General features: G+C 39.3%; 1 protein-coding gene across 1 annotated transcript in view; it reads left to right on the top strand.

Annotated features, from left to right (window-relative positions):
* The window catches only part of STAG2 (STAG2 cohesin complex component), a 59,608-nt gene that overhangs the window by 15,666 nt on the left and 18,553 nt on the right, over positions 1–25,389 (top strand). The window contains exons 2-24 of the mRNA XM_072124726.1: positions 6,025–6,159; positions 6,887–6,943; positions 7,108–7,186; positions 8,137–8,283; positions 9,368–9,464; positions 10,749–10,825; positions 14,477–14,681; positions 14,801–14,952; positions 15,406–15,479; positions 16,371–16,494; positions 18,853–18,951; positions 19,043–19,122; positions 19,879–19,986; positions 20,143–20,254; positions 21,212–21,329; positions 21,721–21,824; positions 22,237–22,329; positions 22,435–22,524; positions 22,871–23,074; positions 23,256–23,326; positions 24,192–24,279; positions 24,356–24,436; positions 24,533–24,625. Of these exons, the coding sequence (XP_071980827.1) occupies positions 6,116–6,159; positions 6,887–6,943; positions 7,108–7,186; positions 8,137–8,283; positions 9,368–9,464; positions 10,749–10,825; positions 14,477–14,681; positions 14,801–14,952; positions 15,406–15,479; positions 16,371–16,494; positions 18,853–18,951; positions 19,043–19,122; positions 19,879–19,986; positions 20,143–20,254; positions 21,212–21,329; positions 21,721–21,824; positions 22,237–22,329; positions 22,435–22,524; positions 22,871–23,074; positions 23,256–23,326; positions 24,192–24,279; positions 24,356–24,436; positions 24,533–24,625 (2,397 nt within the window). The 5' untranslated portion in view covers positions 6,025–6,115. The remainder of the gene's footprint in view (positions 1–6,024; positions 6,160–6,886; positions 6,944–7,107; positions 7,187–8,136; positions 8,284–9,367; positions 9,465–10,748; positions 10,826–14,476; positions 14,682–14,800; positions 14,953–15,405; positions 15,480–16,370; positions 16,495–18,852; positions 18,952–19,042; positions 19,123–19,878; positions 19,987–20,142; positions 20,255–21,211; positions 21,330–21,720; positions 21,825–22,236; positions 22,330–22,434; positions 22,525–22,870; positions 23,075–23,255; positions 23,327–24,191; positions 24,280–24,355; positions 24,437–24,532; positions 24,626–25,389) is intronic.

The raw sequence follows: 25,389 nt of genomic DNA, 5'->3' as shown, positions 1-25,389 counted from the left end.
CATCTAAATTTATCTACCTATCATGTACCAGATGAAGCGTTCGGTCCGAGCATGAAACGCATAATTCTATAACACAAAGTTCATATATGTTTTATTCTATTTAATATATATATATATATCTCACACTCACCGGCCACTTTATTAGGTACACCATGCTAGTAACGGGTTGGACCCCCTTTTGCCTTCAGAACTGCCTCAATTCTTCGTGGCATAGATTCAACAAGGTGCTGGAAGCATTCCTCAGAGATTTTGGTCCATATTGACATGATGGCATCACACAGTTGCCGCAGATTTGTCGGCTGCACATCCATGATGCAAATCTCCCGTTCTACCACATCCCAAAGATGCTCTATTGGATTGAGATCTGGTGACTGTGGAGGCCATTTGAGTACAGTGAACTCATTGTCATGTTCAAGAAACCAGTCTGAGATGATTCCAGCTTTATGACATGGTGCATTATCCTGCTGAAAGTAGCCATCAGATGTTGGGTACATTGTGGTCATAAAGGGATGGACATGGTCAGCAACAATACTCAGGTAGGCTGTGGCATTGCAACGATGCACAATTGGTACCAAGGGGCCCAAAGAGTGCCAAGAAAATATTTCCCACACCATGACACCACCAGCCTGAACCGTTGATACAAGGCAGGATGGATCCATGCTTTCATGTTGTTGACGCCAAATTCTGACCCTACCATCCGAATGTCGCAGCAGAAATCGAGACTCATCAGACCAGGCGACGTTTTTCCAATCTTCTACTGTCCAATTTGGATGAGCTTGTGCAAATTGTAGCCTCAGTTTCCTGTTCTTAGCTGAAAGGAGTGCCACCCGGTGTGGTCTTCTGCTGCTGTAGCCCATCTGCCTCAAAGTTCGACGTACTGTGCGTTCAGAGATGCTCTTCTGCCTACCTTCGTTGTAACGGGTGGCGATTTGAGTCACTGTTGCCTTTGTATCAGCTCAAACCAGTCTGCCCATTCTCCTTTGACCTCTGGCATCAACAAGGCATTTCCGCCCACGGAACTGCCGCTCATTGGGTGTTTTTTCTTTTTCACCATTCTCTGTAAACCCTAGAGATGGTTGTGCGTGAAAATCCCAGTAGATCAGCAATTTCTGAAATACTCAGACCAGCCCTTCTGGCACCAACAACCATGCCACGCTCAAAGGCACTCAAATCACCTTTCTTCCCCATACTGATGCTCGGTTTGAACTGCAGGAGATTGTCTTGACCATGTCTACATGCCTAAATGCACTGAGTTGCCGCCATGTGATTGGCTGATTAGAAATTAAGTGTTAACGAGCAGTTGGACAGGTGTACCTAATAAAGTGGCCTGTTAAAGGGCATGTTAATGCTTAGTCGCTTGTGTTGCATGCTGCATGTTAAATGCAACGAAAAAGATCAAAAATCTGCAGCACTCAACAATAATTGTAATTGTGCACCTGCTGTTCACCTCCCTGTCCTATGGCTGATGTCAATAAAGAAGATTTCATTTGTGAGTGCCGCAGATTTTTGGTCTGTTTTTGTTGCATTTTGAATTGCTATTGTTCTTAATTCGCTGAGAACAACAGAACTTCTATTTCATTCCCCAGGTACCTATCAATGTCTTTGCCATAAAACTTTGATAGTAAGGGTAGCACCAGCCTCTTGGAACAGCTTGTATTTTCTGTTTCTCCTTTTTTTCGTTTCAAAAGAAAAAAACTGCTGTATGTAAAAGGTGCTCACTTTCCGAGCAGTGCAGGCACCAGATAACTGGAGACCATGGGGGACATTTGCTATGGTGTTTCTGCCAGTTTTGTGGCACTCACCCCGCATGTTCTGCTCTCCGACCTATTTATTAGCTGGCGGCGCCAGAAAAAATGACTTTTCTGCCTGCTCTGACTCTTCTCCGAAAAGGGGCGTGGCTTTGGTGGAGTGGAAACTCGGACACAATATGTGTCGCAGCCATTTTTGGGCGCTGTATAATGGCGGAAAGTAGACCAAAAGAAATATGGTCTATCGGGGACACAAGACAATGCTATTGCACTGTTGCCTGTTCTCCGACTGTTGGACACATTTCTGGTGCTGGGGACAGATGTAGGTCCCAGGGACAGAAAATAGTCTCTGTGCCAGAAATGTATCTGCACAGCTCCTCAATATTAAATGTGTATCTTCGTTCTGAGAGCAGGTCGGCAACAAAGCCAATGCAGACACTGGCACATTATGTAAATGTCCCCCATTGTGTCAGTGTTTCTTTTAAGGCACAAATTCAAATGCATGTAAAAAGCTTTATTTTAAAATGTTGATTTTTAAAAAAAAAAAAAAAGTTCAATGCTGTTTGTTGTATTACTGATCTGCCCTCTAGTCTGTCTCCTGCTTTTCTATCTTTTACTATGTAACTGGTCTATGTTTTAATTCACACTAATAAGCACAAAGTTGTTCTGGCACATGTGGACTATGTGTAGTGTATATAGGAGTTTTGTAAATGGTTTTAATTCTAAATTTCACTCTGGGTTTCTCACACACGTCTCTCTGTGTATCCTAGCACATTGATGTTTCTACATCTTTCCTTTAAGTCAATGGGGGAAAGAAACATGCGTGCAGTAAGCTCCCCCTGCTGGTGGCTGCAGGCAATCTTCATTTCAGATTTTAGTAGTTATATTACAGATTGTAATGTAATAATTCAATCGCTTGTCAATGTCTTTTCTTTTTCTCAAACAGATGTTTTAAAATGAAGTGATAACATAATGTTGGAGATATTTACCTTCTGTGTTATTCTGGTCAAGTTTCCAAGCTGTTCGTAAATCTTGCTTGTAACATCTTATATTTCAGTTGGCCATTAAAAGGTATCACAATCTCAAGATTGTTATGACCCTCAAAAGCAGCAGGAATTCCCTAGGATAGTATAATACTTAATGTAAATAAATTGTGGATTGCAGGGGAAATTTAGCGGGGGAAGCCCAGGAATAAAATAATCAAAAACTAATTAATGCAAAAAAGTGGGAATACAATAAATCCCCCACTCCTATACTACTAAAATAATATTTAGCAATTATGGTAATGAGCCATACAGACTCTGGGGGGCTTTACCAGAGCCCCTCTGTGCTGCACCTTCACAGACTGTTGCATTGTCTGACCTGCTCCTCTGCTTCCATGCTACTGATTTAATCTCACTGCAGAAGAAAAGGTTTCATCTTACTGTAGGAGGCAGGGGAGTGCTCCTGCACAGTGTAACAACCTGTTAAAGGAAATATACCACCAGGATCAAAGATTGTATTCCAAGGTATGTGTCCCCTCTGGCAGGACCTGCTCTTATTTAAGCTTCCTATGCCCTTGTTTTTACCGTATATACTCGAGTATAAGCTGACCCGAGTATAAGCCGAGGCCCCTAATTTTACCACAAAATACTGGGAAAACCTATTGACTCGAGTATAAGCCGAGGGTGGGAAATGCATTGGTCACAGCCACCCCAGTGTATATAGCCAGCCAGCCAGCCCGCCCCTGCCCCAGTGTATATAGCCAGCCAGCCCCTGCCCCAGTGTATATAGCCTGCCAGCCCCTGCCCCAGTGTATATAGCCTGCCAGACCCTGCCCCAGTGTATATAGCCTGCAGCCACTGCCGGACAGATCGCACAGAAGATATACAGGGGTCGCCGGAAAGGTGAGTTTAGATATATTTATTTTTTTGACTCGAGTATAAGCCGAGTTTGGGTTTTTCAGCACATTTTTTGTGCTGAAAAACTAGGCTTATACTCGAGTATATAAGGTAAGTAAAAATCAGGGCATACGAAGCTAAAAGCAGATCCTGCCAGAGGAAGCACACACCAATATGTCAGTGTGCTTGGTTTACAGTCCTTGATCATGGTGGTAGATGTGATTTAATTTGTAATGCCCTCCAGAAGCCTTTTGGCTCATTAGCATAAGAAATATGGATATCAAATATAAGAAGATTACCACAGTTATGGTGCCTGAATTTATGAGTAAGAGTCCCCTGGTTTATCATACAGGATTTTGAGATTCCTTTATTAACCCCTTAGTGACGCGGCCAGAAAAGGCTCTAGTGACCGGGAATTTTTAGCTAATTTTGGTTAGCGCCAGTTTAAGGGCCATAACTTTTTTCTTTGGTTTACAGGGAGTTAGAGCAAAAAAAAAATTGTCCCGTGGCAACCTATTTTTAACAATTGTGGTGTAAACTGCACTCTCTGGAGACTATGATGACTTTTCCAAATATATTGAGTATCGAGAAGATTTATAAATGTTGCCCGTTGTTTGTGACATTTTAGCATTGCTGTGCGGTTGTTTGTTTGGATTCCTAGAGAAAAACTGCATCTCTGGATTTCTTGCAACTTTGCTTTTGCAGTAACTAGTATGTCACAGCATGAGCCCATTCATCTAATCATTAGGATACTGAAAGCATAAGGCTCAGTCCCACTACAAGTGTCTTGGCCGTGTGCCATGTATCGCTGAAATGTGTGCAATTACCTGACAGAGTAAGGGAATTCTTCATGTGACGGCAGTACGGCTATATAACACGTCTTCAGATGAGCCTGAAGAATTTATATAGCTTTTTTATTAGTATTAGCATTCTGAGGAGTAGCCTACAGTAATACCTGCTGCCACATCTTTGTGTCATCTTAAAATAGAAAAGAAAATGAAACATTATAATTTGTGACAAGCCATAGAGACACTAGGTGCAGAGTGTGAGCCGTGCTGGGAGCGAGCTCTGTATGGAATGCTGCTGGGAAAAGAACTGGGTCAGCCTCTGAATGACCTGTCTTCAGCTGAGGTTTCCTTGGGCTAGAGCTCCACCTTGTGATATTTACTCAGGATACAATCTCCATGCAGGGAACGCTGCAGATAGAAATGCTGTAGATCTTTTATGAATGAAAACAGATCGACGTTTATCTTTTCAACCAGTGACATTTCTTCTAGCTTTGTAAGCAAATTTGGCAATCGTTTTGTTTCTTCCTGTAATGGTTTGCAGGATTTGTGGATGGCATTATTCTCTTATGGTGATATATATTGTGACCTTGATGAGCATTATGCCACTATGTTGTAAAATCTGGATACGTTTTTATACATGGGATTGCTGTACATAACTTGTCCAAGTCCATTATAAAATATATGTGCATATAAGTCCTGGAATACAATCGGGTTCTAGATATAGCCATCAAATGTACTGCAAAAATCTCTTTAGGGGAGGATAAGAACAAATAAGAACTAATCCACACATTATTTATTTATTTTTTTTTTAAACCCTTAATGAATTTTAATGTACAGTATTTCATGTGAAAGGGCTAAAAAGCTAATTTATAAGGGTGCATTCACACGCGGTGTGCCCGACGTGCGCTGGAGAGGAGGAGGTGATCCCTTCTCCCTCTTTAGAAAACAGCAGCACACGGCCGTACACCAGGGAAAAGATAACAATGTTCTTTTTCCGGTGTGCGGCACAGAATGGTGCCACACATGTGTGGCATCGCACCGCCATTGCTGTCTAAGGGGAAGTATATGCGGCCGCATGTACCTCCCCGCAGACGGACGTGTGAATGAACCCTAAGGCTATATTCACACTGCCGTTGCCCGCCCGTACCGTACCGTAGCGGGCAACGGCAGTGTACGGGGAGAGGAGGAGGAGGTGAGCGCAGCTCACCCCCGCCCCTCTCCATAGCAACCTATGGCGCACGGCGCCGTATTACGGGAAAAGATAGGGCAGGTCCTATCTTTTTCCCGGGTACGGAACGGTACGGTGCTGCACCGTACCGCTCCCGTAGGGTGCCGTGCGCCCATAGAAGTGTATGGTGGACGTATATCGGCCGTATATACGTCGGCCGTATATACGTCCCCCATACGTTAGTGTGAATGTAGCCTAAGGCTGTATTACAATTACGTTTATTCCAATAGCAGATACATTTAGACCTAAATGCTTTTTATCAGAAATGAATAACACATATTGCAGTGATCATAGACATTTTAACCCTGACTGATTTTCTTTATAACTCTATTGTCCAAGTCAAGAGTCTATATTTAATATATTGCATTTTCTATTTGTAGGTTGACGGTGCAGCTGCTGTTCACAACTGTGTGAATAGGTCTATGAACCAAATATTTCAGGCGCATTTGTGTTTCAGAAGATGATAAAGAAATGATAGCGGCTCCAGAAATCCAAGCTGACTTCAATCTCCTCCAGTAAGTTACCAACAAACCCTTGGTGTTGGTTTTTACGTTCATGGTTCAGTGATTTCCATGGATGCCTTTTAAAGCCATTGCTTTCTATGGATGTTTTTACATTAACCTGTATTTTTACTGATCCGAAAATTATGAAACGTCCCTATTTTTTTACTGATGCTGATAATGGAGGGCAATGAAAGTCTACGAGATGATTTTTTTCTTCCACTGATGTGGGTGAAAAACCAGGTGTGATGTTTTCAAAGCAACCTTAAACCAAGCAAAATGGAAATAAAACTGATGTTCAACTGTAGCTGAGCACCAAGGGCAATGTGAAAGAGCCCTTAGTCTCCCTTTTTTCAATGTGTTGTATTGGATTCCAAAAGATGAGAAGGGTCAAATTTTCAGTCTACACTTGGGTGTGTGTGCTCTATGCACTTGAACATGGATATTGTCTGTGGGAACGTGAACACAATCCTTATACGAGCTGTCTATCCAAGCCACAAAATTCAGAGCAGGTCCTATTCCTGCCTATGTTTGTGGATGGTTAGATCATTAATGTGTGAGCGGACTTCAGGCTAATGACACGCAAGCCGCAAACAACGGACAGTGGATCTGCTGCTTGCAGCTCGAGAACACCACAGTAGTGTAATCTGTATGTAGATTCCTTATTGTTCCTGACATATTGCATGTTATCAAACTGCCATTTAATTAACTTTTTTTTTTTTTTTTTTTTTTTTTTTTAAAGACCCCTGGATCCCTCTCTCCATGATATGGGTCCGATGTCCTGCAATGCAGGACCCAGGTAAGTTGTCTTCAGAATTTTAATACAGTGCTAGTAAATAATTTGAATGATTGTATTTTAAATTTAAAAACTTTATTTTTGTGAAATCTCTGTCCTGAAACAATGATGAACAATCGTTTAGGCTGATTTATCTGTTTTTTATGACTGGTCTCTTTGAATTCTAGGGAAACAGAAACTCATTTCTCATCAGATACAGACTTTGATGACTCAGAACTAAAAATCCCAAAGCAAGGCAAAGGAAAGGTATGAGTTTTTTCTCAAATTCTTTTCATTATCCACTTATATCTGTGTGGTAGACAATCACAAATGAAAAGTGTAACCCTTTCCAGAGTTGAATAAGCCTAGTGATATTTTCATGATCATTAACTGAAAAAATAAAGTACGAATGGCTCCTCCAATGAATCTTGTAAGAAGTGTCTCATAAAAACTTAACCAGGATGGGGAAATTTTACATACTATTTTACCCTGAAAAAAACTGCTCAAATTGGGATGGTATTTTTAGGTGGAAATTTCCTACAGCCTCTTCACAGAAGACCCTAAAAGTGGGGTTTGTTTAAAGGAAACCTGTTACCACATTTGCACATAAACAGCCAGTGACAGGTTCTTATAGAGCCCTAGTAACTAATTGACACCCTTCTTTTAGCTAAGAATAGTTTTCTTTACATCCACATATATTAACTGGCATCAAATAGGACGTGTCCTGCTATTATCCGGCCCCTCCCATCTATTACTCCCATGCCAAATGCCTCTTTACTTTACCAAAGTACAAGGAGGCAGAGCAGGGATTTGAAGAGACCCAGAGCTGTCGGTCAGAATAATGGGGAGTGTTTCACTGCCAGCCTGAGAGAAGAGTCATAGATACCAGACATGAGTCGGTAAAAGCAAACTTGCATATCAGAAAAACTTCTGTAATTAAGGTACAGCGCCCCGCTGGAAGCTAATTTAAGGTGATATGGGGAGGACATGTAGACATTGTTACAAATATTGTCTACAGACATTGTTAGTCAGGGTAGTCAAAATCTGGTGACGGGTCCTCTATAAATGCGATCCACTATTCTGCATATGTAACCTGCTGTGAACTTAACCCTTGTCAACCCAGCACGGCGTCCTTTTTTAGCATTTTAATTCTAAATCGACAACGTGTACATCTCACTAACCGCTTAACTAAAATTAGTTCTTTTTTCTCTTAATAGAAAGGAAAGAAAGCTGCGGCAGAACGAAACAAAGGTGCTCCCTTAAGAGGCGGTGGTCCAAATTGGATGAATGGGCACCACCAACAAAATGGAGTTGAAAACATGATGCTTTTTGAAGTTGTTAAGATGGGAAAAAGTGCTATGCAGGTGACCATTTTTAATACAAAGTAATACATGACTTCGGTATGAGGTAGTGAGAAGCGTTTATTTTTTACCCAGTCCATACTTATCGATGCTTTGGCTAGAATCAATATAGTTTACTGTCTTTTCAGATTTACCCTGCTTCCCTTCTTATTAGCATATAGGGTTTGGAACTAGACATTGTATCCAAAATGTAATCTTTTTTTAATTTCACTTTTTTTTTCCAATTTTCTTTTCTTTTCTTTTTTTTTTATAAAGGAAACCTACCATGTGAAATGGTAGGTGTAAGCTGCAAATACCGAGCACCAGCTCTGGGTGAGCTAGTGCCGGAACTCATTTTCGTTATTGTCATAAACCGCTGTATTGCGGTTTAAACACTTTTTAATCTTTATATGTGAAGCAGCTTCAGCGCACCAAGTGCACGGTCGCGCGCATGGTGTTCCTACTATTTTACGCGGTAGGTTTCCTTTAAATAAATGTTCTGCTGTGTCTCTAGGAGACTTGGAGAACATTGGAATAAGTATTTCAAAACACCTGCTATTATTATGTAGCAGGCATTTGGACAAAGAATTGCTGTAAAAACTGGTGTGCAGCGCTATCAAGTCCGCAGGTACTGATGGACTGACAAGATTAAGGCTACATTCCCACTGCCGTATGGGGGACGTATATACGGCCGATATACGTCCCCCATAGACGGCAATGGGAGAACGGCATCGTACCGCTCCGTACCCTAAGAAAAGATAGGACATGTCATTTCTTTTCACGGCATACAGTGCCGTGCGCTATATATCCCTATGGAGAGGGTCGGGGGTGAGCAGCGCTCACCTCCTCCTCTCCCCCCGTGCTGCCGTGTGCTCGTCGTGCTACGGTGCGGCAGGCAACGGCAGTACGAATCCAGCCTAAGGCTGACTCCATAAGTGCTGCTATAGACTGTAGCATTTAATATGTTATAATGGTGAAGTTCCTCACCATCACTGCTCTGTAATAGTTTCCAGTAATGAATGTTGTGGAAGGAGGGAACTGACTAACTTGCTGTTGCATAAATAAATAACATTCTGTTTTTACAAATTTTGCATTTTCCCCCCATCAGTCTGTTGTAGATGACTGGATAGAAGCCTACAAACATAACAAAGATGTAGCACTTTTGGATCTCATAAACTTTTTCATTCAGTGTTCAGGATGTAAAGGTGAGTTCATATATATTATTGGTACTTTAGTTGATTTGGTTTGCATTGGCTCAGAATGGTTCTCTTCTCTCTAATGGTACCAGTGTTTCTAAGACAAAAACTTAAGAATTAAAATAAGATATCACAACTGTTAGTCAGAGCTATGATCATATTATATGCAACACATTAAAAGCTTACACTGTGGATGTGTGTTATGTTATCGTATCTGTCCATGAACACTTGCCCTGCCAGGCCCTTGATCTTGTATTCATGTAAACTATAATAAGGTCCTGGCAGGGTCATTGTTCATCTGCAGCCATTTTATGGACAGGAATGTCTGACTGATGAGGAAAAAGACAGTGGTGCAGAACTATTAATAGATGTCTATTGGTAAATTACATCTAGATGTCTATTTGGGCACTCGGTCTCTAAAAGGTTTGCCATCACTGCCCTAGATGGTCTAAAAAATAGTGAAAAAAAAAAGTTTAAAAAATAAAAAAAATTAATAAAATATTAAAAGTTCAAATCACCCCCCTTTCCCTAGAACGGATATAAAACATAACAAACAGTAAAAATCACAGACATATTAGGTATCGCCGCGTCCCAAAATGCCCGATCTATCAAAATATAAAAACGGTTACGGCCGGCGGTGACCTCCGAGGCGGGAAATGGCGCCCAAATGTCCGAAATGCGACTTTTACACCTTTTTACATAAATAAAAAATGATCAAAATGTCGCACAGACCTCAAAATGGTAGCAATGAACACGTCGCCTCATTTCGCAAAAAATGACCCCTCACACATCTCCGTGCGCCAAAGTATGAAAAAGTTATTAGCGTCAGAAGATGGCAAAAATTTTTTTTTCTTTTTTGTACACATTAGTTTAATTTTTGAAAATGTATTAAAACACAATAAAACCTATATAAATTTGGTATCACCGCGATCACACCGAACCAAAGAATAAAGTAGGCGTGTTATTTGGAGCGAAGAGTGAAAGTCGTAAAAACTGAGCCCACAAGAACGTGACGCACGTGCGTTTTTTTTTTCAATTTTTCCACATTTGGAATTTTTTTTCAGCTTCGCAGTACACGGCATGTTATAATAAATAACATTACGGGAAAGTAAAATTTGTTACGCACAAAATAAGCCATCACACAGGTCTGTACACGGAAAAATGAAAAAGTTATGGATTTTTGAAGTTGGAGAGCGAGAAATGAGGCGAAAAACCCTCCGTCCTTAAGGGGTTAAACAAATTATGGATAAATATAATCGTTTAATGACTTTGTTGATGCTACTCGATTAACAGGTGTTGTCTCTGGAGAAATGTTTCGTCACATGCAGAACTCTGAGATAATAAGACGAATGACTGAAGAGTTTGATGAGGTAAGTGTTCTTGGCTTTTCTTCGCTATTTCATGCTGGTTTAACATTTTGCCCTGAGACCTTTTTAGGAATTTTTTGTTTCTGTGGACCCCATGCTGAGTTCATATAGTACTGAGTCTTGGATGGGTCACTGCATGGACAAAATACATCGGAATATTATGTTCCTCATTTATGTACATGTGCTATTCAGTAATAGAATTTAAACCCTTAACGACCTTGCCCTTTTTTGTTATTTCATTTCCATTTTTCACTCCCCACCTTCAAAAATCTATAACTTTTTTATTTTTACAGATAAACAGCTCTGTGCTGGCTTGTTTTCTGTGTATCAAATAGCACTTTATAGTGATGATATTTAATTTTCCATATCGTGTCCTGGAAGCTGGAAAAAAAATTAACTTTTTGCCATCTTCTGGCACTAATAACTTTTTCATACTTTGGTGTATGGAGCTTTTGATCACTGTTTATTGATATATACATATATATTTATTCCCCCCCTCCCCTTTTTTTTTTTTTCTTCAAAATAGCAAGTGCTATTATAGGCTGGGCGCTATTTTCCGTTATGGGGCTAAACGCAGTCTAAAAATATCATTGTTATATTTTGATCGGTTAAAACGAGACAGCCTTGGGTCTTCTAAAGACCTGAGGCTATCATGGCGACTAATCACCGCTCCCCGATGTCACGGGGAGTGACCTGCGTTGGTCTTTTTGAAGGCAGGGATCAATTGGATCAACTAGCACCGATTGTACCTACAACTGATGCACGCCGTACTATTATGGCGTGTGGTGGAAAGGGGTTAATTACTATGTTTTTATTGCTTTAGAGACTGTGGCAAATGTTTGCCCTATAAATTATAACTTGCCTGTTCAAAACATTATTGGCTGTAAAATAGTGAAAAACATTGGACATTATATGTCATTAGTTGCTGCTGCCAGGGGCCATTAAAACATCACCTGTCAGGTCTTTAGATAAAATACTAAGCTTTCTCACACAGTAACTAAAGTTAAAAAAGCATTTTAGCACAGCTGGAGAGAGCCTTTGAAAACAATTCTCACGATACCTATATCATGCTTTTGGCTTCTTCCATTCCTGAGATATAGGGCTAGAAGATATGAGGCCATCTGTAAAATCCTCTCGGCTTCTCCTGAAGTCCGCGGGACTTCCTGGTTGTGAGGCCAGAGCACTGAGGGCGTTCACATGAACTCGCACAAGCAACCCAGCCAATCAGGACATAAAATCAGTATATGTGATAATATATACTAGCATGGTGTACCTAATAAAGTGGCCGGTGAGTATGTGTGTATATATATATATATATATATATATATATATATATATATATATATATATATATATATATATATATATATATATATATATATATATATATATACATACTCACCGGCCACTTTATTAGGTACACCATGCTAGTAACGGGTTGGACCCCCTTTTGCCTTCAGAACTGCCTCAATTCTTCGTGGCATAGATTCAACAAGGTGCTGGAAGCATTCCTCAGATATTTTGGTCCATATTGACATGATGGCATCACACAGTTGCCGCAGATTTGTCGGCTGCACATCCATGATGCGAATCTCCCGTTCCACCACATCCCAAAGATGCTCTATTGGATTGAGATCTGGTGACTGTGGAGGCCATTTGAGTACAGTGAACCAGTCTGAGATGATTCCAGCTTTATGACATGGCGCATTATCCTGCTGAAAGTAGCCAAAGAGTGGCAAGAAAATATTCCCCACACCATGACACCACCACCACCAGCCTGAACCGTTGATACAAGGCAGGATGGATCCATGCTTTCATGTTGTTGACGCCAATTTCTGACCCTACCATCCGAATGTTGCAGCAGAAATGGAGACTCATCAGACCAGGCAACATTTTTCCAATCTTCTACTGTCCAATTTCGATGAGCTTGTGCAAATTGTAGCCTCAGTTTCCTGTTCTTAGCTGAATGGAGTGGCACCCGGTGTGGTCTTATGCTGCTGTAGCCCATCTGCCTCAAAGTTCGACGTACTGTGCGTTCAGAGATGCTCGTCTGCCTACCTTGGTTGTAACGGGTGGCGATTTGAGACACTGTTGCCTTTTTATCAGCTCGAACCAGTCTGCCCATTCTCTTCTGACCTCTGGCATCAATAAGGCATTTCCGCCCACAGAACTGCCGCTCACTGGATGTTTTTTCTTTTTCGGACCATTCTCTGTAAACCCTAGAGATGGTTGTGCGTGAAAATCCCAGTAGATCAGCAGTTTCTGAAATACTCAGACCAGCCCTTCTGGCACCAACAACCATGCCACGTTCAAAGGCACTCAAATCACCTTTCTTCCCCATACTGATGCTCGGTTTGAACTGCAGGAGATTGTCTTGACCATGTCTACATGCCTAAATGCACTGAGTTGCCGCCATGTGATTGGCTGATTAGAAATTAAGTGTTAACTAGCAGTTGGACAGGTGTACCTAATAAAGTGGCCGGTGAGTGTATGTGTATATATATATATATATATATATATATATATATATATATATTTTTTTTTTTTTGGCGAAATGAGCTAACATTTGGTGTTCACCGGAAGAGTGAATACTCGCGATCAGTGCTAGTGTCTAAACTTGGGACAACCTCTTAAACTGTTGTGGTCTTTAAAGGAAATCTACCACCAGGATGAAGGATTGTAAACCAAACACACTGACATACTGGGGTGTGCCTCCCTCTGGCAGGATCTGCTCTTCTTTTCGCTTCTTTGCCTTTGTTTTTAAGAAAAAGGTTTTAAAAATTATGCAGATGAGCCTTCGGGGCTCCAAGGTCCATTGACATATAGAGTCTGGAGCCCCTGAGGCTCATTTGCATAATCTGTGAAACCTTTTTATTGTGAAAACAAGGTCCTGAGAAGTTAAAAGAAAAGCAGAACCTGCCAGAGGGGATACTCTCCAGTATGTCAGTGTGCTTGGTTGACAATTCTTTATCCTTGTGGTAGATTTCCTTTAAAGAAGATGTACCATTAGATTTCATGCATTGTGAACCAAACATACCTTGAGAATGCTACACTGATGCAGGCACATATCTTGTTTAATCCCTGAGCAGAGTGGTTTTGCTGAAAAAAAAAAAACTATTATAAAATTATGCTAATGGGGCTCTGTCGCTCTTTTGCCTGGCTCCAGCTCTTTTCCTCTTACTTAAAGTATTCACTGCTCCAGAGAATCTAATCACTGTGTTGTACCTGATAGGCAGAAGTAATCAATTGCTGCACAGTATGAGTGATCCTATGGTTGTTTAGTTCTGTCTGGACAGTTCAGCAGGCTGATTCATGCCAGCTTTCCCAAGGCCCTGAATGTTATAATTGTTATTTCAGCAAAACCACTCAGCTAAGGATATATGTGCCTGCAACAGTGTAGCTACATCATTCTCAAGGTATGTTTGGCTCATAATGCATGAGATCACATGGTAGATTTCCTTTAAGACCATATGGCCCTAATAAGAAACTAAATGCTGGATCCCCAGGGAAATGGACACTAGCTCTAACACTAAATGTTTTTAAAAAAAAATGCATTCATAATTGGGATTTTCATAGGCTTTGAGTTTATTATATCATGCTCAATCAGTTAATGGTTACATTTGCTCTTCTTACAGTCTTCTTTTGTCTTTGCAGGACAGTGGTGATTACCCATTAACTATGGCTGGTCCACAATGGAAGAAATTTAAGTTCAGCTTTTGTGAGTTCATTGGTGTTTTAGTCCGCCAGTGCCAATATAGCATCATTTATGACGAGTATATGATGGACACAGTCATTTCCCTTCTCACTGGCCTTTCCGATTCACAAGTTAGAGCGTTTCGACATACAAGTACAATGGCAGGTTAGTACAGTATGTAGAAATATGTTGAAAATAGAAAGCAATAAAGAAGCATAAATAATAAACAAGTAGTTTTTTTGTTTTGTTTTTTAACAAAGTGAACTTTGTTCCTCTTTTACCAGCTATGAAATTGATGACGGCCTTGGTTAATGTAGCTCTGAATTTGAGTATTAACATGGACAATACACAAAGGCAGTATGAAGCAGAAAGAAACAAGATGATTGGAAAACGAGCCAATGACCGACTGGAACTTTTACTACAGAAGCGAAAGGAGGTTAGAATTTATTTAATAATTAATAATTTTATATTATACATTTTATGGTTTTTGTTTTTATCACCATAAGATTGCAGTACAACATGATTCCTATACAAATATATTCTTTATACTTTTATTTCTTCTTGCTAGCATAAGACCCATGTCACATTATTCCGTGATCATGGCTGTGATGAGTGCCGTACTACGGACTAAGCACCATGTTGGAGATTGAACTCAATTTATCATATTTCTAAATTTTGGCTTTGCTACATATTGGGGAAATGAGAACTCCAGTGAATAAATGACAAGTTTTACCAAATCTTACCCTAGAAACTATTTATTAGTCTTCTCTCAGCTTCTCCTGTTCACTGGTATAGTAGATGGGATGAAATGGTGATTTTTATCTCTATGTAAATCTGTCAAAATGAACACCGGTCATTCTTGATAATTTTTTTTTTGTCTATTTTACAGTTGCAAGAAAATCAGGACGAAATAGAAAATATGATGAATGCAATATTTAAAGGTGTTTTTGTGCACAGATACAGGTATGATTTTCATTTCTGTTTTTGATGTCATATTACTTGTGTGCATGCTGACGGACACCTTAGTAATTTAACTACCTTTCAGTTTGCATTGAATTTCCAACCTGTTCTTCACTGGTGTAAGTAATAAAAGAGGTTTTGGAAAGAAATAGCAATCCCATCTGTGAAAACGTATCTGTAACCAATAGCCCTAAGTATTCCCATCCACTGGATCCATAGGTAATGGCACAAGTAAATTTGAAGGGACTATTGTACCATAAAGCTTAAAATAATGCATTACGTCTAAACTGATACCTATGCATTTAAGTATTTGTTCACATAATTTTTCGTGGATGGATCCCAGTGTTGCATTATTGATTTATTGTAGGGACATTTTGGTTTTAATCTTGTTTAATGCTCTAATACCGTGTGCAAAGTGAAATCTGCAACAAATGCTCCACCCACTACACAAGTTGTACCACAAATTCCCCAAACTCGATGCAAAGTCTGTTTGCGATTTGCAACAGGTTTTAACTATTCTATGTCCTCCACATTTGCAAAGTCTGTCATTGTACATGCTTGAAATAGTTTTTGCTGTGGTTATTCACCTAGGTGATGAATCTACTGCATTCCTGCTTTGTTATGTAGATTGTAGTTGAAGCAAAGGGACTTTGAATTCTTCTTCAGATATGTTGCAGAATCTTCCCAGCTGAATGTAGTTACACCATTTAAAATCTCACATCACTTTGCTGCAACCATGTTTTCCTGGGAATCTTCCAGCTGCAAATCTAGTTGTAAAGTTAAATCCACTTTCCTACTGTAAAATTCAGCTCCGGATTTCCACCTGCAGCTTTACATTATGACGTGTCTCACTTTTTGACCTGTAACAACTAAACTGTTTTTGTTTTTCCACAGGGATTCCATTGCAGAAATAAGAGCAATATGTATAGAGGAAATTGGTGTCTGGATGAAAATGTACAGTGATGCCTTCTTAAATGACAGCTATTTAAAATATGTGGGCTGGACGATGCATGATAAGGTATGAAATGGTAGGCTGAGCATCTTATCAGCCTAGTCCACCATTATTAGTAAACCTACCTGCACACAAACTCAACAAACAAAACAAAATCAACAAATCCCACCCTTTAAAGGGTTCTCCCGCCGTAGCAAGTTTAGGCCCTATCCTGTGGATACAGCGTAACTTGCTGGTCATTTGGGGTTTTATAGATGGGACCCCCCATGAGAACGAGTACCCCGCTGCAACCAGAAATGACCAAACAGCTGGTTGCGCAAGTGTGGAATTCTCTGTTCATCTCTATGGAGCGGACGGAGATGGGCGAGTGCCGTACTGTGTTTGCATTTCATTGCTGTAATATTTTATACAATAGAAAACACTTTCAAAGCAGCCAAACGCGTGGTAGCATGTAAAAACTGCATGCTTTTCTGAGGTGCTTTTTAAAAATGCATCCAAAGACACCCCATGAGTACACCCTAAGTACTCAACATGTACATGACACCAGTGAGGCATCTATTTTTCACTTCGATGGGATGTCTGAGCCACAGATATGGTCAGGAGTTGGACCTGCTCTCAGGTCTCTACAGCTTCCACGGGGATCCATGGAAAACACATTCATCTAAAATGGCTCCATTGAAGTTATTGATATGGTAACTTTGATAAGAGTCTATCCCACCCTTTGTGGCACAGTGCATCATATAGGAAGATCTGAAACCCAAACTCTAGCTCTCTGCAGCCTCAAATATAAGCACGTTCTCTTATGTAGGCTAGCAATGCAACCATCCTAAAGAAATATATTAACTGGTTAAGGACCGGGCCCTTTCCTGGTTTTTCATTTCCATTTTTCACTCCCCACCTTCAAAAATCTATAACTTTTTTTATTTTTACACTTAAAGAGCTGTGTGACGGCTTGTTTTCTGCGTAACAAATTGCACTTCATAGTGATGGTATTGAATATTTCATGTCGTGTACTGGGAAGCTGGGAAATAAATTCCAAATGCAGTGGAAATGGTGAAAAAACACATTTGCGCCATTTTCTTGTGGGCTTGGATATTACGGATTTCACTGTGCTCCCCAAATGACAGGTCTACTTTATTCTTTGGGTCGATTACGCTGATGCCAAATTTGTCTAGGTTTTATAATGTTTTCATACATTTACAAAAATTAAAACCTCCTGTACAAATTTATTTATTTTTTTTTTTAAAATTTTACCATCTTCTGGTGCTAATAACTTTTTTTTATACTTTGTTGTACGGAGCTGTGGGTGGTGTCATTTTTTGCGACATTTGATAATATTTTCAATGATATCATTTTTAGGACTGTACGACCTTTTGATCACCTTTTATAGATTTTTTTTATATTTTTCAAAAATGGCAAAAAAGTGCCATTTTCGACTTTGGGCGCTATTTTCCGTTACGGGGTTAAACGCATTGAAAAACCGTTAATATATTTTGATCGTTTGTGTTAATGTGTTTTATGATTTTTACTGTTTTTGTATTTATATTTATGTCCGTTCTAGGGAAAAGGGGGTGATTTGAATTTTAATTTTTTTTTTAATATAATTTTTTTTTTTTTTTTTTTTACTACTTTTTAAGACTCCCTAGGGTACTTTAACCCTAGGTTGTCTGATCGATCCTATCATATACTGCCATACTACAGTATGGCAGTATATGGGGATTTTCCGCCTCATTCATTACAATGTGCTATCAGCACGGCGGGCGGTCGCTAACCAGTTAAAACTGCAAGAAAAGACATTAACACTGACTTGTATATCATACCATAGAGGAAACCTTTTATTTTGGGTAGTGTGTCACTTCACAAGCATGTGGATCTAGACTGCTGGAAGATTATAGGTTACTGTGAAATCATGAAGAATTCTTATTAGCATGTCCTAATCTCCATGAGAGAGCCTGTCATAATAAATCTGGTAACTTGCTGTTGATGTCAACACAGATTTTACACTTATGTTTCTCGTCAGCTGTGAGTACAGCACTGTACTGATGCTTAATTATTGAAGACATAAATATGTAGCAATCGTCAAGTGAAACAACTTGATAATAGCACAGGAATGACTGTAGATTAAACAAGCCAATGATTTCAGTTATTCTGGCTACTAAAGTCCACAATTGGCCAAGTAACATTCAAATTATATTACACGTGACCCCCTTAAGTGAGTGACCAGGTAGTACATGGCTGTGGTAAGTCTGCCCAAAATGGAGCAGTGCTTCACCCTGGCCAAAAAGTCCATGTGCATGAATGGTAGATTAAAAATCCTTCTGGAACAATGCCTTTGAACATGGTCATCTTTTTCATCTTCCAGTCATTCCTATACATTCCTTACAGAGTATAGTTTATTAATTTGTGTTTTTTACATTATTTCAGCAAGGAGAGGTTCGCCTTAAATGTCTTACTGCCCTGCAAGGTCTTTATTACAACAGAGAGTTGAATTCCAAGCTGGAGCTGTTCACCAGCCGATTCAAGGTATTTTTTTTTCTCTTGTTTAAAAAAGTATATTTTTTTTATTCACCTGTGTTTGATGTGTCTTGTAACCAATGGATTTTATTTTTTTCAGGATAGAATTGTGTCAATGACTCTAGACAAGGAGTACGATGTAGCAGTTCAGGCAATAAAACTTCTAACTCTAGTTTTACAGTAAGTAAAACCTCTAGGCTGGGGGTTGTGAACTAGACATCTGAGGATGGTTTTCTGTGCCTTGTTTTCTGGGGACTGGTCTCTTTTCAGAGATGAATTATAGAACTCGCTTGAGTCATTGTAACACAAAGAAATATTTAGATTTATGTTAAAATGATACTCTTTTAATGCAAACAGAAGATAGCATTGTAATGTAGTCCTGTGAATTTATGTTTAGCCATCTTGTCAAGCATCATAACCTTACACCTAATGTAGCCTAATTAAATGTTGCTCTTAAGGGAAATTCTTTTGCAGGGAAGATCCTTTATCTTCCAATGCTGCACTGTATAAATGTATGATTTGTTCTTGCCTGATATTCCCTTACTCTAATACTGAGCTAGTTGCAAGTTAATTATATCATTAAAACAAATTGTTAGTGATATCCTACACAAAGGAGGGAAGGAAGGAGAAAACTTAGGACTAAATAAACGTAGAGCAACTTCCAACTTGAAAAGTCGCAATTCCTGGTGCACGGCTGGAATCTACTAAATCCCCTTCCCCCCCATACACAGGTTATATCTGAATTCTATCCCAGACAGAACCTGGTGTGTAATTTATCCAAGCCGGAGCACCTTTATCGTATCTACTGTACCATTCCCCTTCATGGTTTCTTGCTAGGTTGTGTGAAGTTTGTGTGATAAATTTAGTTTTTCAATTATGGAAAGGTTTTAGTTAATGTCAAGTAATACCATTGTTGTGTTTATTCTTTCTTTGTAGAAGTAGCGATGAAGTCCTAACTGCTGAAGACTGTGAAAATGTCTACCACTTGGTCTATTCTGCCCATAGACCTGTAGCTGTTGCAGCTGGGGAGTTTCTTTATAAGAAGTAAGGCTAAGAACTTTACTAAAGTGGCTGTAAACATGAGGCATGGTTTTATGTTATCAACAGCAACAATAATTTGATATAGTATTCAAGGATAAAACTTGAATACTTTAATGTTTGTTTGTAAATCTCTGATTTGTTTGTGGCCATTTCTAACAGATTATTCAGCTGTAGAGAGCCTGAAGACGATGGGATTTTGAAGAGAAGAGGGAGGCTTAGCCCTAATGCAAACCTTGTCAAGACTTTGGTCTTTTTCTTTTTGGAGAGTGAGGTATACAAATTTTTATCCGGTTTAGAAGTGGGGAAAGGGATTGGATAATATTAGACATTCTAATATAACACATTCTAGCAAACTGAGAGTATTTCAATATGCATACTACGCAGACCCACATCATTTTTGTCATCGAGGATGCTTGTGAGACACTGCTTCCATGCAGAATTAACAGATTAGTATTAAAAACATGATTACAGTAGTAATTCATGAAGACTAGTAATCTTGTTGATGGGCAGTCACTCACAAGCATCATATATGAAACTTATGTTTTCAGTAAGGGTCAAAGGGCAGTTTCAGTCTAGGATATACTTGCAGATATGTGGCTTGTATTTTTTTCACTGTATAAAACCATGGAAAACCACCTTGGGGAGACTTGTTTAGTTGCCGTGATTTAGTGTATCCTAGATGCCTACAATTATTTTTTTGTCCTGGAACAAGTCTAGCAATGTACTGTTTTGTGGCCTCTGAATGTAAACAGAATGGACGGAAACATCAGTAAACTTTTAATTTGACCCTCTGACCACAATATAAAATAGAATTTTAAAGCAATTTTATAATTTAAAAAAAAGCATGTTTTCAAAGTAACTATCTTTGTTTAATACAAAGTACTATGTCCTTCAATTCTCTATCCGACCACTAGGTTTAGTAATAGACTGACACTGGTAATTCTGTAGAGAATTATGTGCAGCATTCTCATTTACAACGTACAGAAGATAAATTTCCAATATCGTTTTATGTAATACTACAGGATAGGTGTTAAGTTTCAGATGAGCAGTAGTCTCATTGCTGTAACCCCCCCTCCCCTCCTACATCTCCTGCTGAAATATACTTTTAAGACTTTAGGCTGTTTTTATTTGTGTATGTATGGTGAACTCTGCTTTTTGGAAGTTGTGTCATTTTGCGGAGACTTTTTTTTTCGAAATATAAAGTAATATTTATGTTTTTTTTTTTTAGTTGCATGAACATGCTGCCTATCTCGTGGACAGTATGTGGGACTGTGCAACTGAGCTTTTAAAGGATTGGGAGTGTATGAACAGCTTGTTGTTGGATGATCCTTTAAATGGCGAGGAAGGTAAGTAATGTATATCGTTGAAGTGTGTTTAATAACATGGAGATTTGAGAATATCAATGTTGTTCATGGTCATGGGTGAGAAGCCCCAGGCATAATTTCTGGATAAGAGGGGACAGATTCACTAGTTATATACACATGCTTAGCTGGTTGCATCAGAGTGGAGGGGTGAGTGCTGTTCACCCCTCCTCTCTCCATAGAAGGCCACCCAGCCAAGCCGCAGTGCAGTGAGACATGGGGTGCTCACTGCACCAGGGTCTTGGTGCCGTAGACCTATAGATCACGGCTCACATTATGGCCGTGTGCATGAGGGAGAGAGAACTAGTGTATACCATGTTTCTAACGTAGTTATTGCATTTTAATCTAACAAAAGGTATTTTTTATTTCCTTGCAGCCTTGACTGACCGTCAGGAAAGTGCATTGATTGAAATCATGCTTTGTACAATTCGCCAAGCTGCTGAATGCCACCCTCCTGTTGGCAGAGGAACAGGAAAAAGGGTAAAAATATTATTTTTTTAATAGTAGGCAGAGAGAGAAGAAAAAAAAAACGAGGAGGAGGAGGAGACACTTTATAGTACACTTATGGGTCGGCTAATATGGTTCTGGTTGCCACGTAAGGGTTGTGTTTAGAGCGCTAAAATGGGGGAATAAAAGTTGCATGGTCCAGTGAAGTATAACGTTACACACTTGAGCGCTGGAACCATGTGCTATCTATTTAATTTACAGACAAACACAACATTTTTGTGCATGGAGCCTTAACGTGAGGTCAGCCTTAGCTACATTTGCTTTGCGTTTTTTTTTTGTTGTTTATGTGCAAATGACCAGTTAAGTGATGCCTGGCTGATGGTTGTGATACTAAATACGTTTTTGAATAAATACTGAATTTCAGATGATGTTTTTCTCTTTATAGGTATTGACTGCGAAAGAAAAGAAAACTCAGTTGGATGACAAGACAAGGCTTACTGAACTCTTTGCCGTGTCTCTGCCACAGCTTTTAGCAAAAGTGTGTATCATCCTGTAATCTTGATGTGATTATGTAATAAATGGAAACCAGTTTAAAAATATTACGAATTTATAATTGTTTTTATTATGTATTTTTTCAACTCAGTATTCTGTGGATGCAGAGAAGGTGACTAATCTTCTTCAGTTGCCGCAGTATTTTGACCTGGAAATTTACACAACCGGACGTCTAGAAAAGGTACAAAAAATTACTTTTCTTTTTATTTTCTACGCCCTTCTCCTACTTTTGGTATAAACTAAGTAGCCTGCTGCATGCATTGTGAAGGTATAACCCAGTTGACCCAAGGCCAACACTATTTTTATGTCTTGTGGCCTCTTAACATGGGGCTATGTACATCTGCTCGAGTCGTAATAACTGTTCTAAAACTGTGACTAAATAATTTTCATCTGAATAAACCCTTCGCCCCTTTTTATAGACACTAATAATGCAGTAATTAATACACAGGTTCTTCTCGTGTAGATAAACTAAAAAATAGGTGTGCAAATCCAAACATTGATGTTACAAATTTCTCTTCTTTTTAAAGCATCTAGAAGCCCTACTTCGGCAGATAAGGAGCATTGTAGAGAAACACACGGACACAGATGTTTTGGAAGCTTGTTCGAAAACCTATCATGCCCTCTGTAATGAGGAGTTCACAATATTTAACAGAGTGGACATCGCAAAGAGTCAGTTAATTGATGAACTGGCAGATAAATTTAATCGTCTCCTTGAAGACTTTCTGCAGGAGGTTTGTTATTATTTTTTTTGGAAGGGTGTAGTTGCTTGGAACTTTGATAAAATATTATAAGTGTATTCCCACTGAGAACTTTTTGACATGCTATATAATACTTATGCTACATGCTGTTTGCTACTTTGCCTACAAAGTTTTAAAATCTATAAACATGTTTATTTTTTTTCTTCATTTCTAGGAGGAAGAACCTGATGAGGATGATGCATATCAGGTCCTGGCTACACTAAAACGAATAACTGCTTTCCACAAGTATGTCTTCATCACTATATATGTAAATATTAGGCTGCAAACAATCAACCCTTGTGTCCTCAGTGTATGCGTTCCACTATCACTCCAATGGTGGTAGAAAAGACTGTCTGAGTTGCAAATATAGGCAGCAATACTACCTGTTTCAAAATGTTCTGCTACAATAATCAAATCATACATTGGGTGATGGACACAGTGTCCCAAGAGTACTGCCCATAGAAAAACATGAGAATGTGTGCTAGCTGTTGAAACTGGGTCGGGAATTAAGATTTCTCCTCACAGAGACTGCCAATTAAGGCTTTGTAGGTGTGTGGAGATTTATAGTCATTGACGTGCCACTAGGGGATTCTGGGAAAATATGGAAATCAGTTTTCCAGGATGGGGAAAATGAAAAACACTCCTCTTTTAGCTATCTTGTTGGGCAACTCCCTTGGGTTGCGGCGGTAAGTTGCTGGTACTTGCTTTTTTTGTTAATTTCTGTGCTTGTTATACCCATCTTGTTCTGATGCACAAGTTGGATTTATACTCTTGTGCTCAGATTTGAGGACATTTACATCCATAGTCATGTGGTGATGACTGTTCACTGAGACCTATGTATATATTTTTAGGACTTGTGTTCCCAAATCTTTTTTAAAGTTTGTTACTTTAAAAAACAAACAAACCGTATATTTCCAGAAGGAACAGATTCCCAGCTGTAGACAGTGCTGTTTCACCCTGGTTGGGTGTCTGGAGTACTGTGTATGGAACTGGTTTGGCGCATCATGTCATTAGGCTTTCTGAAAGTCATGCTTGTAAAAATTGCAATAAAATTCTACATTTGGTGGTTTCAAGAGTAAACGATTGACAGATCCTCTTTTGTGTTTTGCAGTGCACACGATCTTTCAAGGTGGGACCTTTTCAGCAGCAATTACAAACTTTTGAAAACTGGCATTGAAAATGGAGATATGCCAGAGCAGGTCCGTTTCTTTCTCAGTATGGATTGTTGTTTTTCTTTTCATCTTCTTCAGTCACATTGTGTGTCTTCTGTTTCAGATTGTCATCCATGCTTTACAGTGTACCCATTATGTAATTCTCTGGCAACTGGCAAAAATTTCAGAGACTGGCTCATCCAAGGTATTTTTTAATTTATTTGCCTTTTCATCCCTCTCTTCCTTTTCTGCTGTTTTACGTCCTGCTATATTAATTGCCTTCTTTTTTTCTTTTTTTTAGGAGGAGTTAATAACATTAAAGAGACAAATGAGGGTATTTTGCCAAATATGTCAGCATTACCTTACCAATGTGCACACTGCTGTAAAAGAACAGGTAAGTAATTATTTTGTTCATAAAGTTCTCATGGATCAGTGTACAGGTTTATACAGGCAGTCCCCGGGTTACGTACAAGATAGGGTCCGGAGGTTTGTTCTTAAGTTGAATTTGTATGCAAGTCAAAACTGTGTATATTTTACAATTGAAGGTCCAGACAAAAAAAAACATTTTGGGCCCCAGTGACGATTGAAATTTAAACATTTTTTTGCTGTAATGGGACCAAGGATTATCAATAAAGCTTCATTACAGACACTTTAGTCCCAGATTGCAATAATCAGCTGTAAAGTAACATCCAGAGAGCTTCACCAGAGGTCAGAGGGGTCTGTCTGTAACTATGGGTTGTCTGTAAGGCGGGTGTCCTTAAGTAAGGGACCGCCTGTATACACTTTCAGTCTACTACTATCTGACACACAGAGAGATGATGAGATCCATGAGATGCATATTACACATGACTTTCTCCCCTTTGCCATCACAGGCATTTACATGCTGTCAGCTCTATTATACTATACTATACACCTTCCTTCCTCGGCCCTGGAAATAGAACGTATCTGCCTGTAGCTTTTACACTCTTCACAATATGATATGATGTGTACATGTATAAGCCGGCAGGACATCGGTGTCAGTGTTTGTAGAGCTCTTATTGGAATGCAGGAGGAGGGGCCCTAAAGAAAGAGGGCACACACATGTATGTTACTGTGCTTGGTTTACAATCCTTCATACTGGTGGTAGATTTCATTTTAAGTTGAGTAGTACTTTGTAGT

The sequence above is a fragment of the Engystomops pustulosus genome, chromosome 9, assembly GCF_040894005.1.
Source record: "Engystomops pustulosus chromosome 9, aEngPut4.maternal, whole genome shotgun sequence".
NCBI lineage: Eukaryota > Metazoa > Chordata > Amphibia > Anura > Leptodactylidae > Engystomops > Engystomops pustulosus.
This window is presented reverse-complemented; position numbering and strand designations above follow the sequence as displayed.